Below are 23501 nucleotides of genomic sequence, written 5' to 3' on the forward strand. Positions count from 1 at the left end.
GTGCTCAGTGGGGAGTCTGCTTGAGATTCTCTCCCTCGCCCTCTGCCCCTCCCCCGCTCACTGGCACTCTCTCTCTAAAATAAACAAATAGGGGCGCCTGCATGGCTCAGTCGGTTAAGCGTCTGCCTTAGGCTCAGGTCATGATCCCAGGGTGCTGGGATCAAGTCCCAAGGGCTCCCTGCTCAGCCGGGAGTCTGCTTCTCCCTCTTCCTCTGCCCCTCCCCCCACTCATGCTCGCTCGCTCTCTCTCTCAGATAAATAAAATCTTTTAAAAATAAATAAATAAATCTTTACCAAAAGAGAGAGAGAGAATGCTTCTGAGCGGCACCACACAGAGTCCTAACCTGCCCCCAGTCCTCCCTCCTTTTATTCATATACATGTAGTCTATGTGTGTGTGTACCTGTATGTACACGTACACACCTGCACACACACATACATACATACACACGGTGATTTCATTTGTAGAAAGCAAACAGAGGTGGTCAGAGAAATGCAAGACGGAAGAAGAATCCAGCCTCATGCAGGGAGGGACGGGAAGGGTGACAGCTTAGGTAGGGAAGACCCCATCAGAGAAGTCCTATCCCCCAAGGTGAATGTCGGAGCTCCAAGCATCCCAGCACTGCCTATAGTTGATGCAGAGAGGCAAGGGCATGAAGGAAAGGGGACGAAGCTACAGAAGAGACAAGAAGTGTATACTCAGGAGAAAATGCGCGGCGAGAAGAGAAACAAAGGCGAGAGAAAACGGTGGATTGCTGAGCTGGCGGCCCGGGGCAGCCTGGGACTGGGGGGCGAGGGGAGGTCAGTGCTGGCTCTGGCACTCCGCTCTGCCTGAAAGCAGGCATGAGCATCGGCTTGGCAGGAGACACAGTCGGGGGGTGCGGCGAGGGACAGCAGGTGCACCAAAGTCAAAAGGTTTCTACTGCTGCCGGTGGCGCGAGCGCAGATGCCCATGCCACGGAAAACTCCGGAGCCTATAGGGCTGTTTTTCCCCTAGGCCTGCGTGTGCTCACAAGCAGCTGGGCCACCCTGCAGCTCAGCTAAAGAGGGAAAAGTCAGCGTTCCCACTTTGCTGGCGTCCAGAACTTTTCCTGCGGGATCTGCAGATTAGCCTCTTGGATGAAGCTCTCCTGCCCCCCCTCCCCCAGTCCAAAAGCCTTGCCAAGGAAGGATCACAAAGCTGGGACCTTCGATGCCACAGAGCTGTCGCATTCAATTCACCACACAGCCCCAGTGGCATTTAGGGGCAGGATGGATGGGAGCCCACCCCCACCCCAAGCAGTGGGAGCAGCTAATGACTGGGTATTAATGATGCCAGCAATTAGCGCTCACAAGAAAATGGTTGGGGGGCTGCTCACCAGGGGAATGTGGGAGGGAACAGAGCAGACATTCAGAGCAGCAGACAGATTGGTGGCATGCGTGACGCAGAGAACCTGGGAAGAGCTGCTGTCTCTTAGATCTGTTCCGAGAAATTGGGGAAGAGGGAAGGAATGGCTTCTGTGGCCTCTGGGGCCTTCTTGCCACACCCTCCTTGCTAGCAAAATTGGAGTTAACTACAGAGTTCTCAGAGGCATCGTGAGCAGATGTTTTTTAAAAAGGTGTTTGTGAAGGTTCTGGAACTTTCCTCATGTAAGGAGACCCCTGATGAACCCAGGGACAGCTATTCTTTTCTATGCAGCTTAAAACCCTTGGGTTTTTGAAGAACTCAGTTTGTCATCAGCAGGGAAGGGGGGAGGGGAGAGGACTCGCAGCCACAGTGGGGACACACCTCCATCCAGGAGGTGGAGAGACACCGCTTCCTGACTAAGCAAGGCCATCTGGCCTCACGGTGAAGACATGAGGAGACAGAAGACGCTGAGTCACAAGAATACATGAGGAGATCCTGGTAGACAGAGGGAAATAGGCCGGGGCGCACCCCGAAAGTCAAGAGCCAGCAGGTGCAGGCATGGGGGAGCCGGGGTGGATGCCTAAGGAAGAGACTTCCTTGATCTGCTTCGGGCCTGCAGCGTACCTTGGGGACCACGAGGAACCTTCCTCTGCCGTGGCCATCACTGTGTGCACACACAAAAGACACACAGACAAAAGAGAAGCATTCCAAACCCTATTGCGTGAGTAAAGCACCGCAACACAGGGACCAAGTGGCTTGACATTTGAGAAGAGATGTAAAGAAGATAAGCCAGCGCTGGGGGGAGTGGGAAATAATACCAAGTTAACAAATACTTCAGAGAGAGCAACCGTGGCTAATAAATACTTTCCAGATCGCAATCCAAATCAAAAGAGATCATTCTCGGCCTCCTTTGCCGCAAGAGACAATAGGTACGCCTAGGCCACTGAGATCAGAGAAGGGATAAGAGGAGAAACAGAGAGATGCAAATGCCGGCTGCCCCGTACATTTTCCTTTCTGAAAGACTGGACCAAGGGAACCTCTCCCCAGGGAGGAGAGAGAGAGAGAGCTCGGCATGCCTCAGTAGCTGGCAAGCGGAGGTGGGCTAGCTCTGTCAGACCCTCCTGCCCTGCTTCCCAGGTTCTCTCCCAATGACAAGAGCAGGTAAGGAAATAAGGGTCTGTCACATGAAAGGCTTGAACCCTGCAAGTGAGTAGGAATTAAAGAAGGTATATGGGCTGAGCTGGGTCCCCCCAAAAATGTGTATGTTGAAGCCCCAACCCCGAGCCTCAGAACATGACTCTTCTGAGATAGGGCCTTTAAAGAGGTGATTAAGTTACAGTGGGTCCTAATTCGATCTGACTGGTATCCTTCTAAGAGGAAACTTACACACACAGAGAGACAGCGGGGGTATGTGATCACAGAGGGAACACCATGCAAAGAGGCAGTGAGAGGGCGGACACCTGCAGGTCAACGACAGAGGCCTCTGAGGGAACCGACCCCGATGACACACTGGTCTGGGACTTGCAGCCTCCAGAAGAGCGAGAAAAGTAATTTCTGTTCTTTAAGCCACCCAGTCTGTGGTATTTTGTTAGGGCGGCCTGAGCACATGAATACAGAAGGCAATGTTACAAGGAGAAAGGAGGGTGGGGTTAGGCAACACTGACCCTAATCCCAAGAAAGGTCTTGGCCAAAGTATGTTAATTATTTCCAATATTTGATGAGTAGCCGATGGACATCTGTTGACTAAGTTGATGGACTAAAATGCACAGGAGTCACCCTCAGATCCTAGAGTCTGGATATTTTTAAAGGTCTGATCCCTCTAATTACATTGCATTGCTCACCTTAAGAACACCTACCACAAAATCTCGTGAACAAAATAAAAAATACATGGCCTGTCCACAATTATTCTTCACCTAATGATCTTAGAATGACCCACATCTTGAAACAGGCTCTAAAGACTCCATCATGCCACCCCATTTTGAGTTTTTGACAAGTGCACCCAGATCATGCTTGCTGATGGAGTACTCAAGTGAAATGCATGGAAGCTCAAGGGCAGTATTTCTAAGGCAGGAGAGCCCTGAACCAAAATCGTGACCCCTATAATAGCCAAGGCAATAGATCAAGAATATTCTACATCTCTTGGTGGTCAAGGCGACATTTGAAATGTCCATCTGAATTGACATGCCCAAGGGCTATGCCCACGTCAGGTTAGTACCTGTGAATGGAAGTTCTAGAGCTGAGGGAGAAGAGGAACAGGTCTGGCATTTGACAACAGCCAGGTAAGGATGTTTCCCTTCTGCCTTAACACTCACATCCCTTCCTCTGGGAACAGAACTGGGGATGCCACCTGGCCCACTCACTCTAAGCCTGGGGCTCAGGTGACCCACAGGGCAGCTGGGGCTGCGTTAAAAGAGCCAAGTCACCACAGGACGTTGAAACCAATCAATGGGTGCCACTAAAGATGCCAGAGGTGAAAAGAACACTCTATCGCCCTGCCCACCCACTTCATCACTGCCCCAACCCAACAACTGGGAACTCACGTCTGTGGTTCTCATTTCTGTGGTTAGGCGGGGACCGGGTCTCCTGGTCTTGAGCCTCATCTCCCTCCTCGCTGGCCAGGTGAGTGTGAGCGTAGTGGTAGCTAAGTCCTGGCCGGTTCTTGTAGCGCTTGCCGCAGACTAGACAGGAAGAGAAGAGGGGAAAAGGCAAAGATTAGCAACCTCTGCAGTCACTGCCATCATTCTCCCAGGCAGTGCCTCCCATCCATTTACCCCAGAGCTGGGTTTCCCTTAAGAAGTGTCTCCCACCCTCAACAACCTTTGCCCCGCTAGACAGAACTGACACTACTGTAACAACATGGGCCCAGGTAAAAAAAAAAAAAAAAACCAGAAAAGTAAAGGGTGGAAGTTGAACTGTAAAAGAGCTCCATCATTTCTTATCTGTGAGACCCTGGGCAAGTCACTTACCCTCTCTGGGCCTCAGTTTCTTCAGAGGGAAAATAGGAATAATGATAGGACTTAACTCATAGAGTTGTTGGGATAAGATGATCTCTATGCAAAACACTTATAACAGTGCTGGGCACGTGGGAAGGGTGACGATTATTATAACTTTGAGGCCAAAGAGCACTGGTGGTCCATCCAGTCCAACACGCCATGGCACTGATGAGGCAAGTGAGGCCAGCAAGCCTAAGTGATTTGCCTGGGAACACGCAGCCAGTTGAGGCAGAGCCACTAGCACCCAGGTCTCCTGGATTCCCATGCAGTGCTCCTTCCACCATACAGTGGTTAACTCTGTATAAAGTACACGGTGATTTTGTGCCAGAAAAACACATCCCACTTCTGCCATGAAAGCCATGAAGCCAAGCCATCGTTGGTAGATGTGGCAACCAAGAGCTTGTGCCCTTGATGCCCCAGGAAGCCTCCGATACCCAAAATCTAGGAATGTGTCCTCACAAGCTCGACCTCTCACACGGACAGTGTGAGATAAGGACACGCAGCAACATAAATATGGCTTCACTGGGCACAGAAGAAAGGGGCAGTTCCATTGGTTGACTGCCCAGTACCTCAGAAGCAGAAGCCCAGCTAAATGGCTTAAGACTAGACCACCCTCACTTTCAATGAAGTTGGATTTAGTGGTTCACTGTTTAGAATGATACATGTGGCTAATTTTTAGTCTTTATCAAATTTAAGTATTTCCTCTTATCCTTGTGTTAGAGTTTTATTACAGGAAAATCTGATCAGTCTTTCAGCATCTACTGGTATATGACTCTCCGTCAGTTTGTTGATACGGTGAATTATGTTGATTTCCTAATGTTTCTTCTTATTGAGCCATTCTTATATTCCTAGAACGCTCGCCATTTGGCAAGAGTGCATTATCCACTTGATAAACTGCTGCTTTCTATTTTCTAATCTTGCATTTTGGATCTATACTCAGACTTGAGATAGATCTAGAATTTTTGACCTACCTTTTACCGTGTTTCAATTTTATGGTTATGCTGACTTCCAAAAATGAATTGAGGTGATTTGCTGTGTGAAACTGGACAAGATACATAGCCTCTCCGTGCCTTTTCTCGTATCTAGAAATGATGATAGTACTACTTGCCTTGAAGTGTTCTAGATAATATTTGTAAAGTATCTCACTCAGTACCCAGCACATAACAGATGCTCAGTAAATGGTGGCGAGGGGCGAGGGGCTTCAGCTTAGCCTGCCACATCTTAAGTGCTGGGCCCTCCTGAAAGGACTTTGAACCTGGCCTCAAACAATGGAATTTAGCAATAGGTGAGAGTCTGAAATTCAAGTTGGTGACCTAATGACTATAAATTCAAGTCCTACAATTGGCTACTTACACTCTCTCTCTCTGTTGTAAATATTTCAAAAAAATAAAACGGTACTAGACATCTCAATTCCATTTGACTCGGGAAATGGGACCTAAAGAGGCCCCTGAGGCGCACTCTGGGCCTGCTTGTGGCTTCTTCTATTTAACCTTTGCAATGATCTGAGGTCAATAAACAGCAAATTGTGGGGTCATCGGCTATAAATCCACTTAGTAACCAAGCGTACTGTTGGTGAGGAATAAATGTTTATTAAGAATAAGGACAATAATAGTATTTCCATGAGGATGCCTCAGCTGACTCTGGAGACCTCCCTACTGCAAACTCCACAGCATTCCATTGGTGCCATTTTGTTGTGTCAATTATCACTGTCTTCCTTAATACAGAATTTAAGGATCTTAATAGTCATGTGGTCTCACTTATCAAATTGTTTTATTCTCACTAATGCTAGATGCCTAGGACAATTCCACAGATCAGGGAATCACGACCCATCCGAGCAAGCATTTCTTCTTTGATGTCCTTGAACCATAGTTACATCTGCACTGGAGGACTTCTCTCAAGGACAGTTTCATACCAATTTCGTCTTAATAATAACAACTCCACCCCCTCTGTTGCCGTGACATACTACACCTTCAAAATATATTCATTGAATAGCTGATGAATGAACACAGAAACACTTTGTGGGAAAGCCAGGAGATAGGGGATGAGGAAAGCGTGTAAAATCTGATCCATCTATCCACATTAATCTCATACTAATAGGTCTTTAAACCTACAAAACCAAACCCAAGCAAAAAGCTTCCCGTATCTCCTTCCCCAACACCATAGAGAGTAATTATTTTTAGAGTAAATCCTTTTGCTAAAAAAGAGATTCTGGAAGAGTAGTCCCCAGACCAGCACCATCAGCATCACCTGGGAAGTTGTTAGAGATGCATATTCTTGGGTTCCCCTCAGATCTACTCAATCAGAAACTCTGGGGGTGGGGCCAGAAATCTCTCTTTTAACAAGCCCTCCAGGTGATTCTGCTGCACACTACAGTCTAAGAACCACTCTACTAGAAGAATGAATAGATTTAGGCTTGACTCTGTCCACCCTGGTGCACCTGCCCTTTGGGATGGATGGAAGTGGCAGGTGGGGGCAGTGAGACTTGTGCTCTGTCATTAGAGGAACCAGAACCAGACAGTACATGGAGGTCATGGAAACCAGACCTCTTACCCATCATCCCTATACACAGACCTACAGAGCTTTCCTGATGGAGCTGCCCTTTTCACCACCTGTTTATACCATGTTATTCTTCATCACCAGGTCTTCATAATAAGCACCTCATAAGTGCCCAACCCTGTGGTATCAGAAGGACAAACATAAAGGAGAGCCCTAGTGCCCTCCCTCCAGGAGCTCCCATTCTGGCAGAGAAGACATACAAGTCAACAAGCAAAGAGGGAGATGAGACAAATGCACCAGTGTGCACATGCACCCAGGAAAGAGGAGGGGCCGGCACACCTGCTTGAGTGTGGAGGGAGGGCTTCCTGGAGGAGGTGGGTGAGCTGTGGCTTGCAAGGTAGCAGAACATTACCAGACAGACAAAGGAGGCAAAGGCTTTCAGGCAGCAAAGCACATTCTGCCCAACTTTGGGGACCTGCGGGCGGGGGTGGGGTGTGATGGAGCTAACAAGCAAGGAAGCCAGGCAGGACTTTGTCCTGGAAATGGGGAGCCAGGGGAGGACTGTAGCCTGAGGACCAACTTACTCAGATTTACATTTTAGAAATCCCATTTAAGACTACAGCGCAGAGGATGGGATTTGAAAGTGGCAAGAGGCTATTTTAATTTTCCATGTGTGAACAATGAGGATTTCAGGATGGGAGAGGGGTTAAAGAGAAGGAATCTGGTGGAAAAGGGTGGGTATAAGCAGCAAGGAGAAGCCTAGAATGACAGTAACTTGGCCTTCCTGGCCATGCACCATCCAGGCCCTGTCTAGCCCCCTAGCCTCACCCAACACCACATCCACCACCTTCTCTGCCCTTCTGCCCATTGCCTTTTCACTCTGTAAACATCTTTCTTTCTACCACAAAGCCTTTACACAAGCTCTTCCCTTGGCCTACAATGGTCCCCAGCAACAGTTTGCCTAATGAATGCTTCATCATTCTTCAGATGTCAGTTCAAATGTCCTTCCCCAGGGGAGTCTTTCCAGTCAAAATTAGGACCCCAGTTTGTTACCTTCCTAGGACAAATCATGGATCACTACGTGTGCCCCCACCGGCAGCAAGCATGGCAGGCACTGTGTGTTTGCACGCTGCTGCATCCCCAGTCACCAGCGCGGGGCAGATCACGGCCGGCCCTCAATGTCAGTTATGGGAAGCAACGAAAACACCCACGTTCCTATGGGGCAATAGGTCAAAGGATGAGGAGGAAAACCAGATTTAAAGAAAGAAGAGAATGTTCAGTCTAGGGTTGCCCTGCACACCCTGAGCTTAGGAAAGAGATGTGGATGTGGAGGTTGGCAGGGCGGCAGGGGGAGTTAGGGATATGGAGAGAAGGAGAGATTACGGAGAGAGAGAAAAAAGGTGGACAGAGGATAGAACTCAGAAAACACCAGTATCTCAAGTCTCAAGAATCTGGTGAAAAAAGAGAAACTGGTTTGGTTTTTTTAAGTTTATCAAGAAAGACTCATCCAGGAATGAGCAACATAAGCCAAAGAGGTAGGGTTTCCAAGTGTCCATCACTAGATGAATGGATAAAGAAGATGTGGCATATATAGACAACAGAATATCACTCCACCATAAAAAAAGAATGAAATCTTATCATTTGCAACAACATGGATGGATTTAGAGGGTATAATAAATTAAATAAGCCAGTCAGAGAAAGACAAATATCAGACAATTTCACTGATATGTGGAATTTAAGAAACAAAACAGAAAGAACAAATTTAAAAAGAGACCAAAAAAAAAAAAAAACCCGACTCAAATATAGAGAACAAACTGATGGTTACCAGAGGGGAGGTGGGGGGTGGGGAATGGAGATCAAGAGTACACTTAACATTATGAGCACCGCATAATATATAGAACTGTTGAATCACTACATTGTATACCTGAAACTAATATTAAAGGTATGTAAATTATACTGGGATGTAAATCATACTGGAATTTTTATAAATTTTTTTTTAAAAAGAGGTAGGGTTTCCAGATGACAGGACCAAGGATACCACCAGTCACGGTCACTGAGAACAGCTACTGAGTGTGTACCGAGCGCCAGGCCTGTTCTCATGATCCAGGTCAGTTTGCTCACTGCAACCCAAGTCCCCATTTCACAGATGAGAAGCTGGCAGAACCAGGAGAATGTCAGATGCCCAAGAAGGGTTGAGAAAGATGGGGACTAGAAAGAGAGCACTGGATTTGACAACCAGGAGGCTACCTTCGTGAGAAGGGAATCCACGACCTCATGGAGGATGAGACAAGACTTGAGAGGCTTAGAATGCTCCTGGAAATGAGGAAGTGGTGACGGGGCTAACAGACCACTCCTTCCACCAGTGAGGCTGGGGAGGCGGGGAGGATGGTGGGAGCGGGGGTCAGGGAGGCTGAGTGGGGCTCATTCTTTAACAGGGCACATCCCGGAGCAGGCTCACAGGCAAAGGGAAGGAGGTGAGAGGGAGGGGAGTTTAAAAGGCAGGGTTAGGAGAAATTGGAGATAATACAGCATGATGCCTGACCCCAAAATGAAGCTTCTAAGCCAAGTACTGGGCCTTTGAATGACTTCATCCTAGGGACAAAAGATTTCTAAGATTTATCTTGGTGGAACTGTATCTGGATCAGACTGCTACATTTTGATGGAAAGAAATGCCTTGGAAATCCTACTTTGACTGGATTGGAAGAAAAGGAAAACCCAGCACTATTTAAAAACCCAGCATTATTTATGATATCTCCCTGCCACACCAAATACGTACAGACCAGCTTCATGGGCGTGGGACCCATGCATTTAGACAGCGTCCATGCTCAGAAGGGCCCCACACTTGGCTTAACGCTTTGCTACCACCATCTTGAAATTCTTAATACATATTGAACAAAGGGCCCCTCGTTTTCATTTTGCACCGGGTCCCGTACATTGTGTATCTGGTCCTGGAAACCTGTTAGGGCTGGGGTCAGAGATCAGGGACTAAGTTACTCGAAACAAACAACCTCACAGCCCCAATATATGGGAGCTGCCACATGGAACACAGGACCCAAGCAGCCCTGAGCTGGGAGTAAAATGCCCCTCTGCAGTAACCTTGGAAGTCTGGCCAGGGCATTTCAGCGCCACCCTTCAGAGAACCAGTTTCTTGGTGGTGACTAAGCGGGTAGGCTGGATCGGAATCGCCTGGACTCAAAGCCCTGCCTAGTCTGCTACTGACTGCCTGTGTGATCTGGGCTGAATTGCTAAACCTCTCTGTGCCTCCGCATCCTCTGTGGCAAATGGGGATGATCACAACAGCACATCTGCCTCACGTCGTCGTGAGAGTCTGTGAAAGAAACACATTTAAAACAGTGCCTGGCTCGTCCTGAGGGGCAGCCATTGTCAGCTCTTATCAGCACCATGGCCATCAAAGCAAAGGGAATAAACCCAAAAGGGGAGGGGGGTAGCTAAGCATTTCTCCTCTGTGGTCAGGGGTGATGGAGTCACAAGAAAAAGAAGGTGGGGAAAGTACACTCTGAAAATAAAGTCTTAGAACCATCTGCTATCCCTTTATCACGTCAGCAACCTCACTCTGGAATGATCTGTCGTGCAGAATCAGACCGAGCCCCAAGACTGCTGAAGCATTCAGAGAGGGCTGCGCCCCATCCTCCCACCCCGGTCTCCATCCCCGGGGCCTGCTCTTTTGTGTCCTGGCCCTCTGAAGCCATCATCCCAGGGACCGGTCAGCCCGGCCTGGGCACAGCCCTTGGCCCTTGTTTTTCCCTTGGCAAGTATGCACCTGGATTTGTGTTCCTGGCACGGCGCTCGGAGGGGACCGGCTGTGACAGTAAGGAAGGTCCAGCTTGCCTTCCTCTCTCTCCTTCCCCTGGGGCGGATCCATCTGTCAAGGTGCAGAAATCGTGCTCGCCCACTTCCCCATCCAGAGCTGGATTCTCCAGGTAGCACCTCCTGTCTGGAGTTATGAATACCTTCAGTGTTGCCCCAGAATATTTACAGCAGCCCTCTCCCCGCTCCAACCCTACCCCACTCACTCCTTGTCTGGGGGAGCAGGGTAGGGGGAGGAGGCAGGGTGGCGGGCGGAGAATCAGGGGCAGTTTGTATGAACAAAGCCGGCTGCCGCAGACAGCAGCATCCTTCCTGCAGGGGAGAGACAGCCGCCTTCCCCACTGATAACTTAATGACTCTGGCACATTTTCATCAGTCCAACTTGGAGCACACAGTGGGTATCTGAGCCAGTGGTTTCCCAGAGACTGAAAGCAATTACGGGATGAGCGTCCAACGACAAAGCCTGGGCCTCGGGAGTCACCGGGCTGCATCTCATTCCCAGTTGTGCCCCGTGGCACTTGCATCCAACCCGAGGAGGCTACTTCCCTCTCTCTGCAGCTCCACTTCCTCATCTGTAAAATCGACCCAGCCGTGCCTGTCAGCTGCCGATGCCCCCAGAGCATCACACTTACGGGCTGTGAGGCAGGCACACGGTCCTACGCTGAATTTCACAGTAGCTCACAAGATAAGGATGGTCATCCCCACTGTACAGATGAGGAAACTGAGTCTGAGGGCACTGAAGCAACTCCCTCAGTGGCAGGGCCAGGATTTGAACTCAGGTCTGTCTGACTTTGAAGCACGTGACTGAAAGATGCGTTATTCTCCATCCGGACACTCCTCCCAGTGCCCGGGGCTGACGTGTCTATGGCCCCTTGCTCTCTGCCTCTGGTGACGTTTGGCCAGTGGGAGGCAGGGACAGGAGAATGGGGGGTGAGAAGGGGAAGATGGGGATTTGTGCCCTGCCCTCCCTGCTTGGGCAGCATGCTGGTACAGGTACTCCCCCCCCCCCGTCCTGGGCACCATGTGTCCTCCCCCTGCCCCTTGGCACTCAAGATGGAAGGGCTCCCCCTCTCCCTTTCGCCATTTCTATCCTGCCCACACCTCCTTAATCATTTTGTCATCTAATTCTCTTCCCTTCAGCCCTTCTGAGTAGAATCCTATGTCCCAGTGGGCCCAGGACAGATACAAAAGGAGGCCATTTTGACAAAAGGATCATACCCTACCAGACTGGGTCATAGACGTTTGGGGCTCCCCACACCTTCCTGACTTCTCTCTGCAGAACCATGTGGAGGATGGAGGAATGCCTACAACCAGTCCCCCAGAGAAGCCCCAAGTGAGAAAAGCCCTGCATGACTCAGTTTGGGATAAAACTCAGGGGATACTTCAAAAATCCCCCAGGTCAGACTTGCATACTCATGGTGGAGTATTAATCCCTATGACTATTTTAAATGCCTAGGCCTTACCCAAAGAGCCAACCATGGCTCCACTGAGCTCAAATGATGAGAGTAGCCCAGGTCCTGCAGTGTCTAGGCACCAAGAAGCTCCTCTTGGGCAAGGCCCCATGGGCTTCTCCTCCTGGCCTGGAAGTCCAGAGGCCAGACGCGTGGGTGGCCTTTGGGAGACCTGGTGTCTGGCCGTGGCTCTCCTACTAACCAGCTATGCACCCTTGGACAAACCCCATACTTCTCTGGGCCTTGGTTTCCCCATCTGTAAAATAGGACAATTGAATCAAATAATCTTGAAGTCCTTTGATTCTAGCACTTCATCATTCTCTGTTTTCTCTGGGCTCTCTGAGGCCTGTATGCCTCCTGAATGAATTAGTCCCTGGACTCTGATAGAAAACCAATGTAAGCTCCCGGCCTTAGGATCCACCCAGGGCTGCCTACATCCCTCTCCCCTCCCCCTCACCAAGCCAGGTCAGCAGCTGCCTTCCTGTGGCTTCGTTTCTTCTTCCAGGCCACACTTGGTGCTTATTTTAAACTGAATTCTTCCGGATAGAAGCACAGGGGCTGGAATAAGGGTGGGATGTAACATCCTGATTTTTCAAAGCCACATTCCTTGGGGCCTGGCACTGACCCATGTACGAGGAATGAGTCCAGAGACAGGATCTATCAAATGCCAGGGATCCACAAATCCTGTATCTTCATTGAGGGAGGGCATTCTGCTTATTTTAGGAATTTGCTGTATATGAATGTGACTCCAGTTTTTAAAAAACAGGAAGAATGGAGATAAGCAACAAGCTTTTCATTTCTAAATACTATATAACCTGATTTCGGATCCCCAGCAGAGAATGCAGAAACTCCCAAAACCAAAGCATTAAATGTGTTAGTGGGACTCTTTCCTGCCCTGCTGAGAAGCAGGGTAGCAGAACTCTGTTAAACTCTGGGATCTGCCTTCTTGTGTCCGCTAATTGGCTGTGTGACCTTGGGCAAGTTACTTACTCTCTCCAAACCTGGGTTTCCTGGTCTGGAAAATGGAGCTGATAATAGTTCCCATCTCACATGGGTGTTATGAGAACTGAATGAGCTCATCCTTGTAAAGTGCTCAGCACAGTGGCTGGTACACAGCAAACACTCACCATCAGCTGGGCTGGCCAGCTTCTCTGGCTCCTGACACCTCCGGCAGCCAGTGCACAGAACAGAACTGGGGACCCAAGGTAGGTGCGAAATATGGACTTTCCTGACTTGGCATAAAGAAAATAAATATTTATTGAGCGCAACTATGAACCAGACAGGGAGCTAATTGTTTTTGCACGTGGTCTCATTTAACCCTCTTGGAAACCCTCTAAGGTTAATCTTACTGTCCTCACTTGACACAAAAAGAAAGCAATGCTCAGAGAGGTTTCGGGATTTGTCCAAGGTCACAGCCAGGAAGTGACGTAGCAAAGATGCAAATCCTGGACTTCTGACTTGAGAACCATCTTCTGGCGTCCCCTTTGCAGAGATGGTATCTTCATTTCTTATTCTGGTGTGTCCTACACTAGCGTGTCCTTAATTTACTTAAAGGGCAAAATATAATCCTTTTTTTAATCCTACATTTAAAATTACTTAAATAATAAATATAAATGTCAACATTTCTGGAGAAAATAAACAAAGAAAGATTTAAAAAAATTAGACCTATGACCATAAAGTATGGCAGCCCCCAGATCTGGAAATGTGGCTAGTGTGCTCTCCCTCAGGATCTCCGGGTGAATATCTGCCATAAACCCTGCCTCAGATGCAGATGGGGCTTTATTTGTGAGTCCCGACCTATCTGGTATGTCTCGCTGGCCTTTCCCTGAGGTACACCCCCATCCACCTGCAGCATCCCTGTAAGTGCCTCACTTCCTTTGGGGAACCAAATGTCCAGTAGCATGTGGTAAATATTCCTGCCTGGATGTCCTGCTAGTTCCACACACTCCTATGTGAAAATTTCATCATTCTCCAAAATTACCTCCTCCTCTAGAATATTCTAGTTAAGCCTCCCTCGTGTCTCCACGACCCAAGCTCAACACTTCAAGAGCCATCGTTGCTCCTCCCTCTCGCTTGGACTCCACATCCTGTTCTGCAGGGTTTTCACTCATAAAGTCTCTCCTGTTGTTCCTGTCTACTTTGTCCCTGCTGTCATCACCATCCAGACTTCATGTCTTCTCCTATCTCCGTCTCAGCCATTGGGCTTAAGGCTCTCTGCCCTGAACACACCTTTCCAGAGATGTGTCTGGGATCATCATGTTCACCACTGACGATTCAGGCCAACATCTAAGAAAATCAACCTGGCATTCCCAGTACCCTTGTCCAACTCTGTACCCCCCAATCCTCCTACCCCAAAGCTCTGCTCTGACCAAGCGGTCTCTCTCCTGTCGTGCTATGTGTATCCCACACTCCTCCACATTTTGGGAGCAACCACAGTGCTGGGGCTAGGATGCAGGATGAATGTAGTGTACTTCCTGCCTTCCAAAGGCTGACAGTCCAACCTGAAGAACAGACAGACTGCTATCATCCAATGTGACAGGAGGTGGCCTACACAAAGGTATATACAAGGTAAGGCAGATTCCAGGAAAAGGTGAGTGACAGGAGAGGTGGGAGACACTGCAGGGGAGGGAGGGAGGCATTGCTGACTGGGATCAAATCCTGTCTCTGCCATTTTTTGCTGTGTGACCTCAAGAAAGTTAATTAACGCCTCTCCTCCCCAGTCTCCTTATCTGTAGGTTGGAGATGATCGTACCATTGGTCTCATGGCACTTCTGTGAGGGTTAAAGAATTAATATAGATAAAACCCATAGAACATTCTAGGTCCATAATATAAGACAACGAACTTATGCTATTACTATTACTACCTCACCGGCCCACCACCACCAACTCCCACACATACCCCTCCATCCCTGGAGAATAAAGTCAATTCAATACTAATTCACTGGAGATCTGCTTGGCCTCCTAGGGAAGCACCTCTGACACACCGGCTCCTGCCCCCCAACCACTCCCTCCCCTGAATCCCGACAGTGCTATCTACTCAATGAAATATGCTTGGCGGGGTGTTATCTCTGTGATATCGGCCTTATCTTTCCAACTCTATTGGAGATAGAGGAAATAAGGAACAGGTGAAGGAGGAAGAAACAGTCATTAAGCACAACCCAGGTGCAAACATTTTTATATACATTATCACACGTGCCTTTCCCAACCATGCACCATCCCCACTCCACACCTGAGGACATGGAGCCTCCCAGCAGCAAAATGATTTTTTTCAAAAATGCCCCAGATAACCAGCTAACAAGTGACAGAACCACAATTTGACCTCAGCTTTTTCTCACTCCGAAGTCAGTGCATGTCCCTCTTCACCGAGCTTTCTCTCTCACCTGGGCAGCACGGACCTTGCTGCCTACTTCCCTTACCCCCCACCGCGACTTGAAGTAAGAGACATCAAAGGCTGTGTACCAGGCCCTTTGACCTCACAATTCCACCCCTAGGAAATCACGAAAGCATTATGCGAAGATACAGCCGCAATATTGTTTGCAATAGTGAACAAACTTTAAACCGTCTAAATGTCCAACAACTGGAACACAGCTTGAGCAAACTGGGGCGTGCCCACGTGATAGAACACCGTATGGCTCTCAAATGTCATAAACATGTTTTTACCGACCTGGAGTGATGCTTCCCATGTACTGTTGAGTGAGGGCATGGGTTAAAATGGTCTGTACCATGGTGTGCATACGTGCGTGTGTGTGTGTGTGTATGTGTGTGTGTGTAGAAAGAGACAGAGACGGACAGAATCCTCAAATGGTATACAAAACCAAAATGGAAGCTATCTCTCAGGAGTAAGATTATGGGTGATTTTTATTTTTCCTTTATGCATATCTGTAATTTCTGATTTTTCTGCAATGAATATATACCATTTCCATAGAAAAAAATTATTTAAAAAAGCAAACTGCTACACATGTTCATATCTACCCTGTTATCGGTCCTCTACATCTTGGTAGGAATTACTTGCCACAAAGTTTGCATTCAGGAACAGCTAGCTGAGAACCAGCTCTGACTGGAGGACAAAATAATTCAGGAGGCCGTGGGTTACAGCTCAGAAAAGGCAAACCAAGTGCTTGAGAGCCAGAGGTGTAGGCCAGGGAGGGGAGGGCAGGCAGCAGGAGCAAAGGGGAGAGATGCACGTGTGCGGGGAGCAGGGACAGACTGCAGCTTCTCTTCAGCCCTGCCTGCGGCCAGCCCTGCTGGGTGCTTCCGGTGTCCACAACAGGATGGCATTTAAATATTTAAACAGACCCAGCTTCGCTGTCACAAATGCACTCCATCTCCAGGGATCAATCCCATGCCACAGGCCCTGCTCCACAAATCAAGTTTCTGGGGCACAGAGCCATTCCCACCCTCCCCCGCCGCACCCCATGCAAGGACCTGCAAGATAATAGCACGGACAACTGAGTGATGAGCCCGGCTTCCCTTCAGTGACAAGGGCAGCCAGCCTGAAGGCCGCATTATTGGCTTTTCCACTGCAGCTCGAAGCTAAAAGCACATGAGTCTTAGAGAATGTGGGGCCTTAATGCCCTCAAAAAAACCATTTTTTTTTTTAATAAGACTGCAATAGTCATCTGATTCTCCTGTACACTGAGGTATGGGGGAATCCTGAGTAATTTTAGGAAGTTGAGATCAAGCAGATTTTGTGAGACTACCTTGGGTACAAGCTGCGTCTGCCCCATACACCAGTCCGTCCAGCCCACAGGCCCTCTCAGCCTGTAACATGGGGGCCCGACATCTTATCTCCAGGGAGAAGAGCCTCATTGTTAAGCCACTGCCTGAGAAGAAAGGAGCCCATGGTGTGGGGAAGGGGTGCTGATGGGGGAGGTCTAGACACTCAAGAAAGGAGCCCCCTCATTGACAAATCAGGAAAGTGACGTCATAGCTCCTGAAGGGTAGAGCCAGGACCAGACCCCCAGACTCTTTGCTTTTCATCCCATACCCTTCTCCCTCCAGGATTCCACCATCAAGAAGAGCAGGAAGGAACCCCAAACCCTATTCTGACACTGCCCCATTTGGACATAGTTACACCCCCACTGAATTTCTAAAAGGGAGGTAATACTGTGAAGTGGCCGTGTTTTCAGTCACGGACCACACAATCAAAAATACATGCCTGTGGGGTGAGGGTGGTGGAGAACAAAGTTTTTACTGATATGGAGGCTGAGTTGAGAGCACCCACTCCTGATGTGTGAATACCCGACATGACTCAGAGGTGAGTCATGCTCCCGGGAGGGCTTTGATCATGTCTATTTGCCTTTTGTCACTAATCCACCCTAATGCCCCAGTTTGGGGGGGTGATTTTAATAGATTTAAATGTAAAAGGTTTAAAAGTATATAATCTATTCCATTCCACTGACTCCAGCTTGCCAGCCTGACGCCTAGAAGCCATCTGTTAACAGTGGACATGGCTTCACCTCATAAATGAGATGTATGCGATCATTAATTCACTTCTGGTTTTTTTTAGAGACAGGGAGAGAGGGTGGGTGGAGGGAGAGGAGGGAGAGAATCCTAAACAGGCTCCATGCCCTGTGAGGAGCCGACTCGGGGCTCAATCTCACAATCCTGAAATCATGACCTGAGCCAAAATCAAGAGTCAGACACTCAACCGACTGAGCCACTCAGGCACCCCATTAATTCACCTTTAAAGACTTATTTATTTGAGGTGGGGAGGGGCAGAAGGAGAGAGAGAGACTCTTTTTTTTTTTTTTTTTTTTTTTGACAGAGAGAGACACAGCGAAAGAGGGAACACAAGCAGGGGGAGTGGGAGAGAGAAGCAGGCTTCCCGCGGAGCAGGGAGCCCAATGCGGGGCTCGATCCCAGGACCCTGGGATCATGACCTGAGCCGAAGGCAGACGCTTAACGACTGAGCCACCCAGGTGCCCCGAGAGAAAGACTCTTAAGCAGACTCCAGGCTGAGTGCAGAGCCCAACGCGGGGCTCCATCTCACAATCCTGAGATCATGACGTGAGCCAAAACCAAGAGTCAGACGCTTAACTGACTGTGCCACCCAGGTGCCCCTAATTCACTTTTAAAACATGTTTTTTCCTCAACTCTCAGGACAGCCACACTCCAGGGTAGGAGGCCATATTTCACCCGCAGGATGTGTGGACAAGTCCCCTCACCTCTCTGCACCTCGGTTTCTTCATACTAAAGTGAGGTCAATTGTCCCCGCCTCTCAAGGTTATTGTGAGGATTTACAGAGACAACGTACGTAATGTGCTCGGCACTGTGCTCTGCACACTGTAAGCACCATGAGCAGGCGTTATCACCGTGATCAGAAAAAGCTGGGAACAAAAGACAAGGGTTGGCAAGGCTGTGGAGAAACTGGAACACTTGTACACTGCTGGTGGGAATGCAAAATGGTGCGGCTGCTCTGGAAAATAGTATGAAGCTTCCTCAAAAAACTAAAAATAGGATTGCCATAGGATCCAGCAATCCCACTTCTGGGTATTTGTCCAAAAGAATTGAAATCGGGATCTCAAAGAAATAATAGCACTCCCATGTTCATTGCAGCACTATTCGCAATAGCCAAGATGTGCAAACAACCTAACTGTCTGTTAACAGATGAACTGATAACGAAAATTTGGTAGAAACATACAATGGAATATCCTTCAGCTTTTAAAAAGAAGGAATCCTTCAATATGCAACAACATGAATGAATCTCGAGGATGTTATGCTGAGTGAAATAAGCCAGTCCCAGCCAAACAAATGCTGCCTGATTCCACTTACGTGAGGTAGCCCAAATAGTCAGCCTCGGGGCATCAGAGAGGGGAATGGTGGTTGCTGGAGGCTGGTGGAGAAGGGGAGTTACGAAATCACTAACCAATGGGCATAACGTTTCAGTGGAGCAGGATGAATAAACCCTACAGATCGGCTGCACGGCATTGTGCCTATGTTAGCAATAGATATTGTACACTAAAAAAATGTATTAAGAAGGTAGATGGTTAAGTATTCTTTCCACAGTAAAATAAACTTAATTTTTAAAAAAAATTTTTAAAGAAAAAACTGGGAATGGGCGCCTGGGTGGCTCGGACGGGTAAGTGTCTGCCTTTGGCTCAGGTCATGATCCCCAGGTCCCTGGATGGAGCCCCGCTCAGCAGGGAGCCTGCTTCTCCCTCTCCCTCTGCCCCCCCCCCCCCCCCTGTGTGTCCCCTCTCTCACTCTCTCAATTAAATTTTTAAAATCTTTAAAAAAAAAAAAAAACAGAAGAAAAAAGAAAAATGGGAAGGGGAAAAAAAAAAAAACTTCACTTCCATTGTGCCCAGCAAAGGGGTAAAGGGGGGCTTGGCTTCCCCCTAAATGGCTGCTGCTTAGAGACACCATGTTCTCCCTCTCTCCCCCCGCTGAATATCACCCCACCACCCCCATCTTCTCCCCTGTGATGCTTCCTGCACAAAGACAATGGCAAAGTGGGTCTCATCCAGAGTCAGTCCCAGTGATGCTAATAGAAAATTCAGGGTTGGGAGCAGTTGGAGAGAGAAGAGATAAACATTTAGAATGATTTTTAAAACATCCCAGTAGCCCGACCCAAGGACTGCTTTCATACATCTGTCTCCAGTTATCATCCCACCTCTAAAAGGGGGCTAATGACACTGTTAGGATTTAAAGCTATTAAGTAAATTAAGGCCAAGTGCTGGATTGCTGAGTTTTATATGGGACTGCTGAGTTTGAGATCAATGCTGGGGAAAAAAAAAAAAACGAGAAAGGAAAGATGCTAAAGAGACCAACTGAAACAGTGAAGCAAGCCTATGGCAGTTGGCGTGGAGAACTCCTGAAGACTCTAGAACTTCCAGATGCCAAAAGCAGGGAATAATAAAAAGGCTGAACAGTTAGAGGCCAGAAGCCTTCAAATTTGAATGAAGTAGACCAGTCACTCTCAAAAGTCAGTATTCAGAAGTAATTCCCCTGAGGAGCTCTCAAAAAAAATGCAGGTTCCTGGGTCTGCTCCCCGTGGTTCTGATGCAGGAGGTCTGGTATGAGGCCCGGGAATCACATTTTAATAAGCATCTCGGTTCTCTCTGTGCAAATGGCACAGGTCCACACTTTGACAAACACTGACGGCCTTCCCCATAAAGTCATATTCAGTTGCTCTGTGGATAATGAACACTTTTCTTTGGCAAGACATTGAAACAGAAGAAACAAAACTTTTATCCTTAAGCTTGGTAAACATTCAGGATAATTAATAGGGATTGGTTACGTGCTGGAAAATGAAGTATTCATGTACACACACACCACAGATTGGGTAAAAAATAAATTATGTTCAGATGATTTAGTATTTCTCTGAGATGGAATAAATTCGATGGCTCCATGAAAGGCAACAGGCAAACTATCTATCACCTGAAGTTAGCAGCTAAGATAATATTTCAACCACCCATCTTGAAAGGGATGCTTGGACCAAGAACATAATAGGACAACTACATTTAGGAATATAAACCAGGAAGGGTTAAACATAATCACATCTGAAAGATAGCTATTACTACTCCACATATAAACCCAGAAGAGGTGGTGGGGTACAAGGTGGCCTAATATTTTCATAAATAACTTGAAAGATGGAGTGGGGATTATGCAAATCAAACCATAGACAACACAACAATGGCAGGGATTGCAAATCTGCAGAGGATGAAATTCAACTACAGGGCAATGTCTTTAAATTTGCCTTTATTGAATCTTGTATATTGAAGTCACATATTATTGTATCTCTTTATTGAGACTCAATAGGGCTAAATGCGGAGTGATTTATGGAAGAAGGAATAATCAAATGCATTAAGTAGAAAGGAGCACGCACCTGGCGAGGCATGGGGTCAGGACAGGCCCTGCATGGGAAGTCATGGGCATGGTGCACAGGGCAAGGGGTGGGCCAAGTACTTCTGTTCTCTACAGATACGGGCTGTTATTAAGAGCCGATGTATAAAATAAACAAGGAAATGTGTCTGTTACTCTTGGAGCTACTTGGCCTTGGTGTTACTTCCAGTGGGAGTGCTGAGCTTAAATGTAAACCTGGAAGGGAATTTAGAGCAGGCCATCACAGAGGTTATGGGATGTGGCCCTAGATAAACCAAGAATACAAGGGGACGTGAAAAGCGTCTCCAAAATAGACAAAATGCTCAGTGTGCCCATTTGTTGGGAAAAGATGCGCAAAAGATAAGGAGGCCTGTAGGAGAAAAAAAAAATGTAGCTCCTATTAAGGAAAAACAATCCTTCAGAGCACAGTTGGAATCATGGAAGAAAGGGTAGCTTATGGTAACACCATCCCTGGGGACACTCAAGGAGGTGACCAGACACCTCTCTACTTAGGATGCATTAGAGATTATTAAAAGCATTCCTTGCTCAGTTCAGGGGTGGAGGGTGGGCCTCATGACCTCTCCAAAGGTCATCCCTATCCCAAAGGATCACATGTCTGAAGGGCACCAGATAAAAATAAAGTCTATTAATCACCAAGCTGCCACACAATTTCCTACAAGAGCCAGAAGAGACAAGGGCAATCTACGGTGGACCCTGGTCCCCTGAGGGAGGAGAACAGAGGCAGCGGCTGTGTGGGCAGAGCCAAGGAATCAGCTGCTGAGACTTCCAGAAAGCCAACATCAGGCCTTCGTGTAGGCCTCCTGAGCATCACAGGGTAAACAGAAGGAGGAAGAGACCGTGGGGACAGGGACAGGAAAAGAGCCAATGGTCCTAAGAGCCCCTAATCACAGCCACAGGAACTGCGGGGGAGGGCGTGATGCAAGCACTTGGCGCAGCAAGAGGGGAGCCAGGCAAGAGAGGGACACCCACAGAGGGTGCTCCGTGGAGGTGACAGGTGAGGAGGCAGACGGCAGACAAAGGAGTGAAGAGAGGAACTGAGAGGTGGGTGAAGAAGGGCACGTGGGGTTATGTCTGGGAATATATAGGACTATTGGCTGCAAATCCCATGAAAATTGAAGAGATGGAGCAAAAAGTAATCCCACTAGCTATGGGAGCAGAAAATCACATCACAAAAATAAAGCTTTTTAAAAGAGGAATCGAATGGCAATGCCCCGGTCCCAAAGCAGCTGTTGGCTTTCTTGAGGGCTGGGCTTCTCCAGCCATACACAGGTGGAAAGCCTGCTCCGAGGGGGTCAGAAGGACCCTTCCCAGCCCAGAACCAGTCCCCAGAGGGCTCACACAGCTAGGGCTTCTGTGCATCCGAACAAAACAGAGGCCCTTCCGGGAGGGCAAGACCCAGGCCAAAGCAGGCACCTCCTGACATCACCAAGAGACACCAGACCCCATGCCCTGCTCCCTCCTCATCCTGAAACAGAACCGCTGTGGGATGGAGATGTTACCTGCAAGAGTTGTCTCAGGAATGCCATCTGCACGGTGTATTAAGCAGCCAAATGGGGGTCATGGAGTTTGAGTTCTTCTAGCAAAATGTTCTCCAACCAGCTGTCACCCCACCGGGCACAGAATAACTTTTTGAAATCAAAAGAGGCCAGTGAAGAGGGAGGAAAAGGGCACCACTCCCAATGTGCTCCCTGAGCCCCATCTCCCCCACTCGCCCTCTGCTTCCACAGAGACCGCACACATTGCCAGATGCCGGCAGAAGGAACCTCGGTGCCAGGGCCCTGCCTGAGCCCCCTCGCTGCCCTTCTCCCATGGCCCAGCTCTGCGTCCTCGGAGGGGAGAAGACACGAGGGGAAGATGGTCAGGGAGGTGGTTTCTAGGGCGGTCCCTGCTGTGGAATGAGCAGATGGCGCCCCATACAGTGAGAGATAATTAGGGCAAGGATTTTCAACCCACCACCCAACGCTCTGGTAGGTGAGAAAGACAACAGCATCTGAGCTGATAGCAATCCCTCCGAAAGCTGAAGGTTCTGGAGCTACACCCACTGGCCCTGCTACCCGCCCCACTCTCCAGCTCCTCCCTCCCCAGCTCTGTCCACACCACCTAGACCCAGGAGCCAGGCAGTCCTTGTCCAAGAGATACCTCTGAAGCAAGCAAGAAAGGCTGGAGATGGATCGAGGGCCATTTATTAAGCTAAGTCAGAGAAAGATTCCTAACTTGCCCTACCTAGGACAGGAGAGAGAGAGGGAAATGAAAGGGAAACATGAAAAGCCAGAGGAGCCAAGTACCTTTGTCGGAGGATTTTGAGTTATGCTTTTGTTTGTAACTCTCTGAAACAGAGAAAGAAATAGAGGATGAATCTTCAGGAGACAGAGACAGAGAGAGAGAGAGAGCCAGGAGAAAGCCACCGAGGAGGAGCTGCCGGAGACAGGAGGCTGGCACCAAAGGCAGAAGGCCTCCCTGGCTGCCCCCCCCATGCACAAACACCTGGGTGGGCGAGGGGC

The 23501-nt window shown here is 48.5% G+C and overlaps 1 protein-coding gene across 4 annotated transcripts in view; it reads right to left on the reverse strand.

Annotated features, from left to right (window-relative positions):
- Positions 1–23501, reverse strand: part of DPF3 (double PHD fingers 3) — a 245264-nt gene that overhangs the window by 68941 nt on the left and 152822 nt on the right. For all 4 annotated transcript variants that reach the window (XR_004299571.1, XR_004299570.1, XM_032405499.1 and 1 more), the window contains exon 7: positions 3926–4063. Coding sequence is in view for 2 of the 4 variants with exons in the window: in XM_032405499.1 (XP_032261390.1) it covers positions 3926–4063 (138 nt within the window). In the remaining 2 variants the exon portion in view is untranslated. The remainder of the gene's footprint in view (positions 1–3925; positions 4064–23501) is intronic.

Source organism: Phoca vitulina, unplaced genomic scaffold (assembly GCF_004348235.1).
Source record: "Phoca vitulina isolate PV1807 unplaced genomic scaffold, GSC_HSeal_1.0 scaffold7, whole genome shotgun sequence".
Lineage (NCBI taxonomy): Eukaryota > Metazoa > Chordata > Mammalia > Carnivora > Phocidae > Phoca > Phoca vitulina.